Raw genomic sequence first — 16,185 nt, 5'->3', positions numbered from 1 at the left:
GCTAATCAATGATTTTGTAGCATTTCTCTCTCACTTTGCAAACTGATTGGCATTTGTTTTCTGTAATATAGCTATACCAGCAGTGCTAGCCAAATGTTCATAAAAGAAGTACCAGTACAAGAACTCATGAATCTAACCCCAGATACCAAAAAGTAAACAACTATCTAATCTCACCTGTTTAAAACAAGCAGGTATCCATCTAATCCTAGCTACTTATTCAAGGTATTTGGACACAACTGCCTGAACAAGAACAAAGGTACCCAAGCTATTTTAAAAATACCTCCAGTACTTAGCCCTAGCTACCTAAACAGGAGAAATGTAAATGGTAAATATCTAATTGCAGCAATTTTTTTTTTTTATTATTCTGTGTCCCCTCTGTAATATAGTTGTATTACCTGTTGATTCTGCCAGTAAATCTAAAATCACTCACAGGTGCACACCTTTATAAGGCAGGGGATCAAGTATTTAAGTTGTCCTGTCCTTTGCAGCAGTCATTCTGCCGTTTTGCACTTTGGCATCCTCCTAGATGTGTCTGTTTCAGCATCCATCCTGAAGACTTTGGGCTGTGCTTTGCCTTGTTGTTCTCAGTATGAACAAAGTGCAGCTAGGAAATTGGAGTTTAAATTTGCTGCTAATAAGTATCTTACTTCCTGGCCCCTGTTTCCCATGTTCCAGTTACTGGTTGTCCATTATAGAGTTAGGCTTAACTTACCTGCTCACAATGTGAATTTTTCATGATGAGAACATGTTGGCCACTCTACCAGTTACCTGGTGTTTGTTAGCTGCCCAGACCAATGTTTGCCTGTGACCCCAATTCTGATAATTTCTTAACCCCTTTGATTCCTTGCTTGGCTACCTGACTTCCCGTGACCACCAGCTCTGTTCTCTGGACTGGATCCCTGCCTGACCCTTCTGTTTTGCATTATATGTGTTTATCTTCTAGCCATTGATGGTGAACTGTCTGACCTGCAGTTTTGTGTCCCTATCCTTTACCTGTGTGTCCTTGGTAGTCCAGCAGTCCCCTTGGCCTCAGCCACTATATCCTTCATTGCCATGTCTGGGGATGTAACCAGCTGTTTGAACAGCACATAATGCCTCCTGTAGTGGTCCAGGGGCTGCTATAGGTGAAGTGTACGGCTTGAAGTATAACCATAAGGCTGGAAGTTTGCCAGAGTCTACCAGATTTCCTAAAAGAAGTTATACCAAGTTTTTGGTAATTTTCTGTAATCTGACAAATCCTTCCTTCTGTATACTGGGTGAAGCAGTAAAAACTCCTGGTACTACAAACTGGCAGTTGGTTTTACCCCTGTCTGAAGAAGACTTTAGATTTAACTAGGTTCATGCATATAATCAGGCTGCTGGGAGAAGGCTTTTTGTTTTCATCCCTGTGCAGTTCCCAGACAATGCTCAGTCAACTGAATATTCCTAATCCTGGTGAGTAACAGAGCCTCTTCAGCTGCATTGCTCTGTGCCCAAACACTGATTTTATACGTTTGGATGTAAAACAAAGTTTGACAAAATACTTTTTAATCAATTCTGAATGGTATTAGGAAAGCCTGAGCAAACAAGTAGGGAAGCTTGCAAATGATAAAATGATACCTGTATCCAAGCAAGGCAAAAGGGAGACATTCGATGTAGAAAAAAACAATACTCAGCACAGCCCATTAGTCTCCCTTTAACGCAGTTGTCCAACATTTGTTATGGTTTAAAATTGGCTTGAAATTCAGAGGTAGTGTTTTAGAAATAACAAGTCATTAATTATACATCTCAGAAAACACTTTAGCGGGGTTTGAATGCATCTTACTGGCCTTTGGCCATTTCACACCATTTTGTAACAATAAATCATTTCTGCAGTCTTACATGTAGTATATGTTATGCATTACTGTTACTAAACATGGACCTACATTTTACTTATTTTACACTACTACTTCCAAATTTTCTCTTTGTTTCCTTAGATTTTGTTAATCGCCTTTCATGGACCTATTTTTCTCACAGAGATTTAAATGCCAGAAATTGATACAATAGCATTAACAGTCCGTCAATCATAACAATGAGCTTTTTTTGGATGGAACTCTGTAAATGCTTACTTTACATTTCACAATGCAAATCTTCTCTAAATCTTGCTTTGAAATTAATACAACATTTATTTCTGAGCACACAACAAAGAGGGAACAAGAGCCAGTGTTAAGAAATGCTGCCTGAAAGCTGCCTTATGGTACCTGTTGCAGGATGTGTTGGAATTTTATAAAGAAAAATACTTTTTTTGGTATGTGAAAATAAACTAAAATAGTTTTGGTTCCAAATTAATAATTTCCACATTATATATGTATATATATTACATATATTTAAAGCAAAGATTAGTAATTTGGAACCAAAAATATTCAGTGTCAATGAATGTATGAATGATAGATATATAGATATATATTCATCGACACTGAAGGCCTTCTCTTGCGGGTGGTGATAGAATGCAATTAAAAGGTACAAATGCTGTCTGTTCTCAGGGGTCATGTCTCCTAAAAGGTTAACCTCTGTTAATATGTTGAGCCCGATCCCCTTACAACATCTAAACATATACTAGCACCCTTCACCTTCAATTCAAATCAAACAAATGCTTTATGGATGTACAACCTACTATTGTATAATATTATTTTTGCACTCACTATTTCTTTAGAATATTACAATGTTTTTACCAAGAACATTTCTTTTCATCTTTAGGCTAGTTCTTCAAGCTGCTGATAAAGGTTCACCCAGTCTTTCTTCAACAAGTATAGTAACAGTATTGGTTGCTGATATAAATGACAATGCACCGACTATTCCTCCCCTGGAGACCATCTATATTCATGAAGGTAACATGATAAAAATAATTGCATGGGTAGTTACTAATATTTTTTTTATATAAAGATAGCCTCCTAATTCACTGAATATTAACCAAGAGCTCTGTGCTATTTCAGATGCTTCTCGTGGATACACTGTAATGTGTGTAACCGCCAATGATGTGGATCTAAGGCCAAACGTGTCATACAGTTTTACTGAAAATGGTAACCCTGGCATGAAATTTGACATTGATAAATACACTGGTGTTATAACTCTTACCGGGTTGTTGGATTACGAAGAAGCATCACAGCATTTACTTCGGATCCAGGCATCTGATTCACTGCATCTAACTGAAGCAGAGCTCACTCTTCAGGTGTTAGATGTGAATGACAACCCCCCGCTATTTACTAAAGATTCATATAAGGTAAGCATATGGAAATATAATTCCTAAAATACTAATGCAAACCTGTATGTATATTTGTATTTACAAAATATTAAGCTAACCTTATGTGTCTAGTGACCTTAAAGTTGCTGACTTCAAGGTCACACATCATCCTGGAAGCCCTCCATTCTTCAGGAAACTCCCAGGTTCTCAGTAAACACTCCACCTTTTGCTGTATTTTATTGTAATCCCAGAACAATATTGGGACACATACCTTGATGGGCCGGCCCATGACAGTCCGGATCTACAATAAAATATGGTCATTGACAATGGCCATCATTCAACCCAGACGAGAAAAAGTGCACTAAAGCAGTACATCCCTGGGGATCATATTCGGGAAGGAGGTGAGTATTTCAGCATGAGCTGCATATTTCTTATGTAAAAAAACTCAAAAAAGATTAGCAAAGTTACGCATGATTAGCAACATGCACATGCATACAGGGCTATATCTTCATTACATTGTTTTCTGCCTTTGACATGCCTTTAGAACATTGTAACACAAAATTTTAGCACTCAAGGTAGTCCAGAGGCTGATTTGGGTTGCTTTGTGTTCTGATGGACATTAATTTTTACACCTCATCACATTTCTTTGGGCGTAGCATGTCCTATTGAATGCATTTCAACTGCAAGCATAGCAGGACAAACACAGCCTTTTGTTTGTTAAAAGCTGTGATCAACAATTATAAATGTATTTTCATTTCAATAATTGGCCCAGCATTTGGAAAGAATTTTTGTGTGTTCCTATGTATTAATAGGATTATTTGTATGATCCAACCGCTATTTAGCTGTATTATACCTGCCTTTTACCTTGATAACTGGCTAAAACATGATATATACATTTATAGCTATTAAAATTTACCTCAACTGGGCCCAGCAAATATTGTAAATATACACCCTTATATTCACTGTATATACTATCAAATCTCCAAATATAATAAAGTATATTAAAGGACATATATATTACAAACACTTTGTAGGGCACTTCTCAAAGGCTGTCTCCTTCACATTAAACTTAAGAACATTTCATTTCCCCTATTCACACAACTCAAAATAATTTAAAATTGCCTTGACCTAATTTGCAGATGCTGCCTAATTTGCACAGAACAAACAAATGGGCAGTTTAGTAATAAATATACCCTATAGGGTTTAGTTAAGATACCAGCTGAACTCATCAAATTTTATTATGCATAAAGCGGTCCTTGAAGCTATAATTCATGAGGTTAAATATAACAATCAAGCCTATTTGTCATATCTGATTTATTCTTATTTCCCCTGGTGCCCAGACTTTATCTATATGTCTAATATTAATCCAAAGTGTGTACAGATTTGGACATATAAGGTTATTGTAATGACCTAAAAATATATCTATGAATAAAATAGCTATTCCTGGTTGAAAACATGCTCAACATGCTTATATATAGTTGTGAAAGATCCATTTTGTCATTAAATTATATTTAAGTAGTCCTTATAAAAGTTAGATTTCCCTTAAACCTTGCTGAGTATGAGACGTGGCAGAAAAGGAATAAGAGGTAAGACCGATATTTTGCTTTTCCTTTTATATATTTTACCTATGTGTACAGTATTTTACTGTTGGAAACTTAGGGTAATATAAGGAAATAATACTGTAAATTAACTCTTCTGTATCCTCTGGCTGGTGTATATAACTCAATTAATCTAAAAAGGTGAAGGTTTTAGGCTTGACATAGGCTGTAACATGAAGAAAATAATGATATTTTCATTTCTGGTACATTCAGTACAGTTGGATGTGAAGTCTCTTTGATAAAACATTAACAAAGAGTTCAGTTTTAGCCATTGTACACATATATCAGATATCATATATATTGATGGACTCTTAGGGCAAAAGAAGAAAAAAATTATACAAATAAGTACAGAGTCAATCAAACCTATGAAAGTATGCGGAACACTGGGTATATTTACAATGGCATGTCAACTGCTGCTCCACCACAAGCCAACACAGACAGTGATATTGTGTGAAGCCTTGCTTCTATTAGTGTTAAATTACACCCAGTCCTGCTGCATCACAAGATTGCCTAAGATATGATGCTATGTAAATCCACATCTCCAATTGAGGGCTTTAATAAATCAGAACATACATCTGAATTTTGGAACAGTTGGGAAATCTTGTAATACTTCGCATAGATCAGCAATAAAAATACTGGTGTGTATATTGTTTTTGGTGTCAAATTTACTTTCTTTCCAAAATTCCAGACAAAGTGGTCAATTGTGACAATTTAGAGACCTTTTTATTTATTATTATTTTATCTTTATTTATTAAAGGGTTATTTATATCCTTTTTATTTTTTATTTCTTAAAGGCAACGATACCTGAGCTGACTGGGTCCAATACATTTATTATATCCGTATCTGCTACAGACAATGACTCTGAGATCTATGGGCCTGTCTCTTACAGAATTATTACACCACAAAAAGGATTTGTAATTAATACAGCCACTGGTATGTAAACAATTATATGTTATGTTACCCCCTCCTAGTGTGTCCTACTTCTCTTAGATTGTAAGCTCTTCTGGGCAGGGTCTTCTCCTCCTGAGTCATTGGCCCTGATTTAATAAAGCTCTCCAAGGCTGGAGAGAATACACTTTGATCAGTGAAGCTGGGTGATCCAGCAAACCTGGACTGGATCCGGTCCAGGATTCAAAACATTTGCTAGCAAATTGCAAATGATTTTAAGGAATCAATTTCAGGTTTTCTGGATCACCCAGCTTCACTGATCTGATCAAAGTGTATTCTCTCCACCCTTGGAGAGCTTTGGTAAATCAGGGCCATTGTATCTGTCTTCCTGTCTTCTTGTGTCTTTTAAAATCCTCACTACTTACCAACCACACCTCCTACTTCCTCCACCCCATAGATTGTAAGCTGTTCTGTGCAGGGTCATCTCCTCCTCCTGTGTCTATATCTGTCTGTCATTTACAACCCCCATTCCCTTATTTAATTCACAACGCTGCATAATATGTTGGCGCTATTCAAATACAATTTATTAAATAACAATAATATTAATAATACATTTAGTGTTTCATGTGTTTGTATCAAGAAACTGCCAAATGTTCACCATCTGATGTAAGTTTTCAATAGTCTTGAGCCAAGATTATTATTACTGTATTACAAGTACTAACTCCTTTCTTCCTTTTTTCTTAGCAAATTGCAAAGTGTACCCAAATATTTTTTCATCCCACTTGCTAATTTTATGAATGTATGTGTCAGGGTGGAAACTGGATGCTTTGTTCCCATCAGTATGAAATCTGAAATGTTTCTTAGTCCTTTTAATAATTCATGACCAGTGAGAGTTTTAATGGTTTACTTTTCAAATGCGGCTGTAGATTTCCATTACAACTTCTTTTGGAGACAGAATTTGCTGGTTGGTTCAGATTTTCTGAACGTGTTATCTCTAGGCTTAATATGTGTGCACATGGAAACACATACCTTAAGAAAAGGCTTTACAACATAATATAGTCAACTTTTTTATACCATGTTTATCAAAAGTTGTTTCTTGATGTTGGCCCTCTAGTCATACATTAATACTGTTTTGCAGTGAATATCAATTTTAAATGGTAGCTTTGACACATAATATAAATCATTGTAGCCGACGTGTGTATAACACTAATCTTTGGTAAGAGTCAAAAAAATGTTTATGAAGTGGCCAAAACTCTTGCTCAGCAAATATTTGTTGGCTAATGTATAATAAATGTAAAGGCTGTAAAGGATGCAGGAGACAGAAGCATTGCCTAATGTAGATTGGAATTTAAAACCAGTCATTAATGTTTCATTCAGATTAGGGTTGTCTGCATACTGCATAAAAATGCCTGCTTGCCAAGACTAGTGGGCATGTTTATGAATCCTCAGATTTTTTTGCAGTACCATTTGGAGGTCAGGTGTTACGTGATAATACACTAGTAATACTATGTAAGACCTTTGAGGCATTAGCTACTAGACCCTTACTCAACAAAATTCATTGACTTTCCTAATAATTTTTCCTTGCAGTTCTTGTCAAATATATGAGAACCATTAAAAAAAGGCTCCTTCCTTGCCTGAGATCAGACAATGCGAAGAAGGAGCAGCCAGAGCCTCCTGTGATGCATGACATAGGTATCCGGGGAACCTCTGCGCACCCATTCTGGGGATCAGAACAGTAGGAGGAGGTGCAGTTAAAAAAAGTTAATTTTTTCTTTATATAAAAGGGTTATCTACCTTTTTATGTAAAGTAAAATTTGAATTTAGGTCCACTTTAAACATTGGCACAACTCCCTAATATGAGCATTTTACAGGACAAACATTAGGTATGGTAACGTTAAATTACAGGACAGAAGTGTGCTGTACATTTTGTGAGTTCTATTTCATGACTGAAAATCTCAGAACTGGACTTACCAGCTGGTGTCTTCTTCAAAGCTTCACAAACTGATCTGCACATTGCATCCTAATGCAGTTTTATGTATATGTTTTGTTAGACTGGATTTTTTTTTATCACTGATATACCTGAAAGTAGTAGAAGTCACTCATGTTTTCTAGCTGATCAGACATTTTAACCCTGATCCCAATCTTTAAACCAAGCTTTATTCAATTTCTGTTGTCATCTACTGATCCTGCAAGCTTAAACAGTCCAACTTAGAACCAGATATTAACCTAATTTTTCTTGTTCCAGGTTCAATACATACCGATTCTCCAGTGGACATCCAGGAAAGGGATATAATGATTCCTATTATCGTAGAAGCAATGGACAATGGTTTCCCAGTTTTAACGTCAACTGCCATTATTGAGCTGCAGATTCGTGATATAAATAACCATGCACCAATATTTTCGGAAGAGATCTACCAGATTACTGTGAGTGAGAATACATCCATCGGGGAAACCATTCTCACTTTTACAGCCACAGATTTGGACTGGACCTATGAAAATGGAGACATTGATTTTTCTATTGCCGGTGAAAATTTACAAAACTTGTTTGTTGTGGAAAGTGCTGGAATAATTTCCCATCCTCCTTTTGTTGTTACTGGAAAATTAGCTGTCAGTGGAATTTTGGACTATGAAAGCAGCCAAAACCATACACTGTTTTTAATTGCCTCGAATCGAGGATTCCCTTCTTTAAGTTCCAGCGCAACTGTCTTGATATCTATTCTTGATTCAAATGACAATCCTCCCATACTGCAGGAAAGTGAATACAGTGTTAGCATTCGAGAACACCATCCTATAAATAGTGAGGTTATTGCCATTTTAGCCAATGATTTTGACAATGGAGAGAATGCAGAAATTGTTTACAGCATAACATCTGGTAATGATGAAGGATTTTTCACAATAGATGCCGGAAATGGTACTGTCACATTAGTACGCCATCTGGATTTTGAAACTGCATTGACCCATACTTTAATTATTAAAGCTACTGATGGGTGGGGAAATGGAAAGAATGATGCCTTTGCAAAACTCTATATAAATGTACTGGATGATAATGATTTCACACCAAACTTTTTGTTCGACAGTTTAACCTGCAGTCTGTATGAAAACATGCCCCCTTTTACACCAGTGTGTAAAGCTAACGCATTTGACTTGGATTCAGGACCTTTTGGTGTTTTAAGTTTTTCAATTCCTTCAACATGTCCAAATGAACCCAAAGGCCAAGATTCATTTTTCATAGACTCATTAACTGGAGATATTTATACCAAGTATAAAATTGATTTTGAGTCACAGAAGAAATATTGCCTTATAGTTCAAGTGAAAGATAAGAGTGAATCTACATCTTGTGTTCATGTGTATGTGGACATTAAAGGACAGGATGAGTTTCCACCCATGTTTATCGAGGATCAATATTTATTTGACTTGCCTGAAGAAAATAAACCTGGAGAAATTGTTGGTAAGGTGGAAGCTTCAGACAAGGATGAAGGAGTTGATGGTATCATCCAATATTCACTCGAAAAGCCTTCACAATTTTTTTCTGTTAATGATTCCAATGGAGTTATTTATCTAACCAGAAGTGTTCATAAAATTAGAGGTGGCAGTAAGAAAAATAATGACATTATGGAGTTAGTAATAAAAGCTCAAAGCCCAATGTTAGACTCAAAGTCATCAACTTGCACTGTTCGCGTTAACATTTCAACTGCTCTAGAGGGCTACTTTGGTATGTCAGCAAACATACTTTCCATTAGTTTCAGCATTTCATTTGTGGTTTTCTTGCTACTGGCAATAAGCCTTATTGGAATTATTCTAAGATATAAGCGCAAAGATGTAGTAAATGCTTGTGGGATAAAAGAAGTTGCCATCCCTGCACTTCCCAATTCAAATGGTAAAGACTGCATGCCTGATGAATGTCCAAAATATGAAAATATTAAGAATGGTATAACTCCAGACACAGCTGAGTGGTTGGGGTTAGTTGGCATCAGAGAAAAGAAAGACACTGGAAACAAATGCAGGAATTCAGATTCAAGTGGCCATGGCTCCACAGAAGGGGAAACTGCTGAAGATGAAGAAATAAAGATGATCAATGAATACCCCAATAGAAAAGAATCTGGCTCAGTTCTGAGTGAAACTGGTTCACGAGTTCCAGACTCAGGAATTCCAAGAGAGTCTGATCTTCTTTCGTGTGAATCAGATGAAACAGATGTAGTGATTGGGTCAGAAAGGAATGAAAGTGTTGAGATCCTTAAAGAGAAAAATGGAGATGGGGAGGGTCAAGTACATTACACTTGTAAAACAGAGCTGCCACCCACCCACCACAGCAATGACACAAATCCAAAGGACAAAAACACAATACAAGATATTAATCAAGACTATATATATGTCCCCATGTCCTATGACTCTAGGTATGGTTCTCTGGCATCTTTAGTAGCTTCCGATGAGGACCTGAGAGGAAGCTACAACTGGGATTATCTTCTTAGTTGGGAGCCCAGGTTTCAGACACTTTCCTCAGTTTTTTGTGATATTGGCAGGCTAAAAGATGAAAATATGAACAGAAATGTACAGAAGCAAAAGAAGCCTTTTATTTTCCCACCCCCACTCATTACTTCGGTTGCACAGCCGGGAATAAGGGCTGTTCCACCTCGAATGCCAACCATTATGTCAGGACAAACCTTTGTAAAATATCCCCGTTCTCCTTTTTTTTCAAGTTTAGCATCTCAGTCTTCAACTATGCCCCCCACCTTTTCTCCCTCGCTATCTATGCTCACAGTTCACACGCCTTCCACCTCACCTGTGCGTTCAGGTCTCAGTGGAACATCAGTGCCTGCTCTCTCTGAAGAATTGCTAATACGGCAAGAGTTTCAGGTGTAAAAAAAATATTGAATGTTTTTACATTTTTGAACATTTATGAGGACCAAAAAGGGCATGTTTGAGCTAATCAGTCTTACTTTTTTTACTATCTACATGGTTTGCTACAGTATACATCTTAGCCAATCAAAATGTTTCAAGTAGGTGGATGCTCTTCATTTTTCTTGTAGGCTAACATATTGTTTCCCACATCCAAACCTATCATTTGTATGGATTCCTGGAATCTCACAACAGTGCATGAAAAGTTTCTATCAAAACTCATATGTGCAAACAGTAAATTCATAGTAACTGGCCAGTATTTACCAGCATTTAGATATATACTACCATTAGTAGAAATAAATATTTATGTACTGCACTAGAATTATGTACATGGACTAGATGACACATAATGCCATCCATTATCTTTACTGACATATACAGTTAATTAAATAACTGTAATACAGATATCATTTAATTTCTCAAATCTTCCTTTCTGGCAGATTTGATTTTGAAATGCAGAATTACAAAACTGTGAACTATGTATACGGCATTTACTAGTTTGTTCCCTTATGGTTGTGCAGTGTTTTGGGTATCCAATATGAAAAATAAATCCAGTGTAAGTCTAATGTCTAGGCTATCATTTTTTAAAAAGCCATATTTAACTGTAGACATAGATCTTCATGACAAACAAAAAAGAAACAGTTTTCACTGGGTACAGTATATTTTATTAAACCTTGCACATGCCTAATGGAATAAGATAGAAATGCTATTTACAAAGTTGCTTATTTCACTGTTTAGCCTTATACTAAGGCCCTGATTGGTGGAAAGATCACATAATTATATACCCGTCATTACTGGTACAACATTTTACTTGTTATAGACCACTCCACCAGAAAAGAAATGTATACCTCTGCAAACAAAAATTACGGAGTGAAGAATGTATTTTTACTTATTTACCACTATGAGTAAAAAACATTGCTATAAACGATTTCGTTTATGGAAATGTGTGGAAATAGGGTAATTTGCCCATGCTAACTAGGTTTTTTTTTTTTTGCTTTAAATGTGCACCCCAGTGGATATAAAAATTTATTAGGAAACTTCATTGAACAAAGTCTACTTACCTGGGGTGATTTGCGTTTCCACCATGCATATAAACAATGCACGCTGAGAGTCAGAGGGCACCTTGAACATATCACTCTATGGCCAATGCCTTACACCTTTTTACTTTCTGTTGTCGGTCCTCCTGGCTAGGTAGAATCTACTCCAGCCTGCAGCACAATTATCAGTAAATTTCACCCGGCCGCCAACCAGAGTAGCACAACCATACTTGTGTACTAAAGCACAGCATAATATTCACGTGACAAATAGCTGCAGATCCATCCTAAAACCCAGTGTACATTTGATGACTTTGGATAACATAACACAATTTAAATTATTTAATTTAAAATGTATGATTTGGGCACAGTAGCTATACTCTGGTTACTATGGGCGGCACCTTCATTTCCAATTTTTTTTGCTGTTTATAAATAATGTCTGCTGTATTTTTTAATGCTTTATATCAATGCATCATACTTTGATGAAAAGTTTATATCATTTATTTGTCAATTTTTAAACTGCAAAGATATTGAAACAAGGTACAATTTAACATGACAGATTTGTATTATTCTTTTATAATATATATTCAATACATGTAATTTATTATTGGGTAATGCAGAGGATGTTAGAAAAAAATCTTTGTTTTTCCTTCATAGCTGAAAAAGGACATATTCTGCGCCAAAAAGCTGTTCTGTAACCTGATCATTTCATAATCTTCAAAAGACCTCAGAAACTGCCAAATTGGGTTTTAGCAGGAAAAGTCAATTTATAACAATGTGATGTTAAAATCATGCTGCATTAGCCACCAGCACCATCATAGGAAGCTCCATAAATAAATGGACTTCTTTGGATAATGTGCATGAGAATACTTTTGTTTCAAGTATTCAGTGCAACATAAAAAAAGATGTACATACAGAAGACATAAACATATTGGTATTTGCAAAACTATGTGTTCATATAACTTCAAAGTGTTATTTAATACTTTACATATTAAAGCTGAGCTCCGTGTTTGCCGATGTTAATAGTATGAAGTATCATGGTAGTACTAAATTTTGTATCTAGAGCTTTCTTTTCCTGCAAGCTTTTCATCAATAGATGATAGAAAGTATATTCCCTTTATCCTTGTGAGCGTTAATGGCCTGGTCTCTGATCATGTGCTGCCTTGTAACATTATGCATGACACTACAACTCAAAAAATTCAGCCTGGAGTCAGGGCTCATGCACTTTCCTTTGCGGTCATTCACTAACAAACACACTTGTAGAACAAATTTATGGTGCTAAAGGGAAGTGAAGAAGGCAGGGAGATGAGCAGGAGAGTGTGTGCCGATGACCAGAGGGTCAACTGGCTGTACTATACTGTAGCTATAATAGTGATTGGTGTCGGAGGAGGGTGTTGGAGTAAAATCTCTGATCACATGATTGCAACTGTCACATTTTAGTAATGGTGGGGAATATGTAACCAAGTACCAGTTACCATCTGCTTTGCCAAACATTTTACACCAGCAAGGGAAAATGTGTTTTATTGGTTAGAAACATGGATAGAAAAGGGAGCTAACAATGGGACTGATCTGTTCCCTGGAAGCAATAAAATGGAAGTGTGGGGGTAAACACATAATAACTGCTCAAATCTGTTGAAAGCATATTTTAGTTTTTTACACTTTCTTGACTGGAGCGCAAAGCATTATGGGGAAGAGTAATTAAACTGGAAGGGAAAATTAAAATAAAAAAACATGCCAGTAGTCAGCAGTTACATTTCAGCTTTCATTTTATTAAAATTTTAGATAAATTATATTTTTTTTTACCTAAAGACAGTACCTTTACTTTTATTCTCATTATATTTTTTATTTGAATAGATCCAAAGCTATAAGGTCAAGCAATAAAAAAAAAACACTAAAAGACATAAAAAGAGGAGGTCTGGTGATGACTATTGTGTCTTCTCATTAAATTAATCCGTGTTCCTGAAACAAGTAAATATACCATGCCTTGCAATAGTTGTGTTGTTGTGTGAAAGATCATACAGTTCATTCATACTACAATTCCAGCTTTTTTCTATCACTTGTATCTGGGCCATAGCACACTGCTTACCTGCCAGGGGCCCACTATTACCAGATCAATGAATATACATTGCATAATGAGTATACAAATCTGGCACCCCTATCGGTATGTCATGAAATTGGTTTGCTACACTGTTGGCTCCTGTGACATGGATTATATTTAAAGCCGAACTCTTGGCATGCAAGGAAATCTACTTGTTCTCTATTTTGCCACTATTTTTTAAAAATATGTTGTGTAAATATCTTTATTACATTTATATTTAAAGACATCATTTATGCTTTTTCTTTTCACAATAAACTGTAGTGGGGTTTTGTCTGTCCTGCATCCCATCACGGTGACGTATTTACATCTGCAAATTACAACTCAACATGAACAACGTAAAAGAAGCCATGTCATGGGATGATACATGGGATCTTTGAGGTGGGACTTTGGGTGGTGACAGAAGAGTGGTCATAGTACATTCCTACAGGAAGTTATGCACTGGAAGAAAGTGATAATCATACCATGTAGGTGGACATACCCATATGCAGCACAGATACAATTAGGTTATATCTTTCTGCTTTGACCTACGTTTGTGGTAGGTAGGCAAATGGTCTCTGTGAAAAGGAATTTAGATACAGTAAGTAGTCATCATAATAGAAAGCTGTGGAAGAGAATATGTTCCTGGCACCTGGAAGAATGCATTTCATTATTAAGGATACAACTTTACCTAGTTGCACACATCATTCATGGTATGGGGACTGATCTATTATACCCTTCTTTTTTTATATATGGTTGGAGTTCTGCATTTTGAAGAATTAAAAGAGCATTAAAAGAGCATTAAAACACAAAACAAAACGTTCAAAGCTTCAGCGCGTTACTTCTTTTTCACCCATCAGCCAATGAATCAGTCCTTCTTAGTGCCGGTCCAGTAAAAATGTATAAAAGACTAAGTAGAGGGAAAATGTACCTTTTTGTACACTACCAAGAATTACCAGATCAATGACTAATCAGAAAGGTCTAGGGTTTGATGGGAGAGTGGGGACTGAAAAGTTCTGTAGGTATGGGAAAGTATTTCTAGGTGTCTGTGCTTTATCCTGTTTTTTTTTTTTTTTTCGTTTGTAAGTGACAATGTTATGTTAAAGTATATCTAAATCCCCCAAAAAACACAAAAGAAAATAAACAATGAAAAGAAAAATACCCGTTGATACTTTTAGAAATCCAGGGTACTTCATATTTACCAAAATTCTCAAACAATGTTGTCAGCTTTCTAAACTTTCTTCATTGTTTTTTACCACCAGCCCCACTGCAGAGATGAGGAGAGCTTGAGTTAATTAAAGTCTATTTGTTCAAAAAAGCAGCTTAAAGGGGAACTAAACCCTGAGATACTCACCTGTCCCTGTTCCATTGCATGGTGCCGCCATCTTTTTCCTTCCATTCTTTTGCCATCTAAATTGTCCAGGCCGGGATAATAAAGTTTATTCAGTCCCGGCAGGAGTTGCACATGCACAGCGCATTTGACAGCTCCACAGAGTGATCAGGCAGGCAGGTAAACATGCTAATTGCAAAAGGGACATTAGTGGAAGTGGAACATTAGTTATGACAATATTGCTTCTTTGTAGACATTGTCAGTTTTGTCTCACAGGTCCCCAGACAGAAAGTAAGTTACAAGTAGGATCACCAGGTAAAAAAAAGGGAAAAAGTTTTAAAAGTAAATTAATGAAGCCACCACATCCAATGACTGGTAAGCTGCTAAATAATTTTTTTTGGGGGGGAAGGGTTTAGATACACTTTAAGCAGTAGCCCATTCCTTAATGTCTGTTGTGTAGTTGTGTATTCTGTTCCCTCCACAGAATTTATTTTTTAAGGATGGATGGGGAATTCTTAGGGATGTACATGTAAATGATAATGACCTATCCTGACATTCTTGTTTTATATTTTACGCTACATTCAGGAAAGTCTATAAATAATACATGCAGAATGTTATTTTTATTGAACCAAAATGTACTAAAATAATAACATATTTCCAATGCAATGTTCATTTGAAGCCAAAATAAAGACTTTGTAAAAAAAAACTTTTTATATTGTTATTAAATATTAAGAAAAATATATTTAAGTCATTGAAGCATGTGATTTTATTTGTAACATGTGAGGGCCCATATTTATAACTTATTTTGAAATTGTAGATAGAAAAAGGATGTACTGTACATAGCTGAAAAAGAAATGTGAGTAAATGAGAGCTGACCACTAAAATTCAGTATGGCTAACAAGCTGGAAATGACAATTCAGCAAAAAAATCTTTTTGTACTGCTATGCCAAAATAATTTGCATGGTTCATTATAAAATGAGGAACTGACAAATTCCTTGAGTGAAAAAAACTATTGAATGTGCTTTTATAAGTATCTAAAGAACTTCAATATTCTTTTACGCATTGCAAATAATATTTATTTCACATATTAGCAAATCTTATACATGCATATTATACATAATTATAATCAATAGTAAACAACAACAGAAACAACTGTAAATAATACA

At 35.9% G+C, this 16,185-nt stretch overlaps 1 protein-coding gene across 1 annotated transcript in view; it reads left to right on the top strand.

The window, feature by feature from the left end:
- Window positions 1-15,766, top strand: part of DCHS2 (dachsous cadherin-related 2) — a 166,416-nt gene extending 150,650 nt beyond the window's left edge. The window contains exons 17-20 of the mRNA XM_072405938.1: window positions 2,716-2,846; window positions 2,952-3,238; window positions 5,592-5,730; window positions 7,931-15,766. Coding sequence (XP_072262039.1) covers window positions 2,716-2,846; window positions 2,952-3,238; window positions 5,592-5,730; window positions 7,931-10,545 — 3,172 coding nt within the window. The 3' untranslated portion in view covers window positions 10,546-15,766. The remainder of the gene's footprint in view (window positions 1-2,715; window positions 2,847-2,951; window positions 3,239-5,591; window positions 5,731-7,930) is intronic.
- The last annotated feature ends 419 nt before the right edge of the window (window positions 15,767-16,185 follow it).

This window comes from Pyxicephalus adspersus, chromosome 3, assembly GCF_032062135.1.
Source record: "Pyxicephalus adspersus chromosome 3, UCB_Pads_2.0, whole genome shotgun sequence".
In the NCBI taxonomy this organism is placed as follows: domain Eukaryota; kingdom Metazoa; phylum Chordata; class Amphibia; order Anura; family Pyxicephalidae; genus Pyxicephalus; species Pyxicephalus adspersus.
This window is presented reverse-complemented; position numbering and strand designations above follow the sequence as displayed.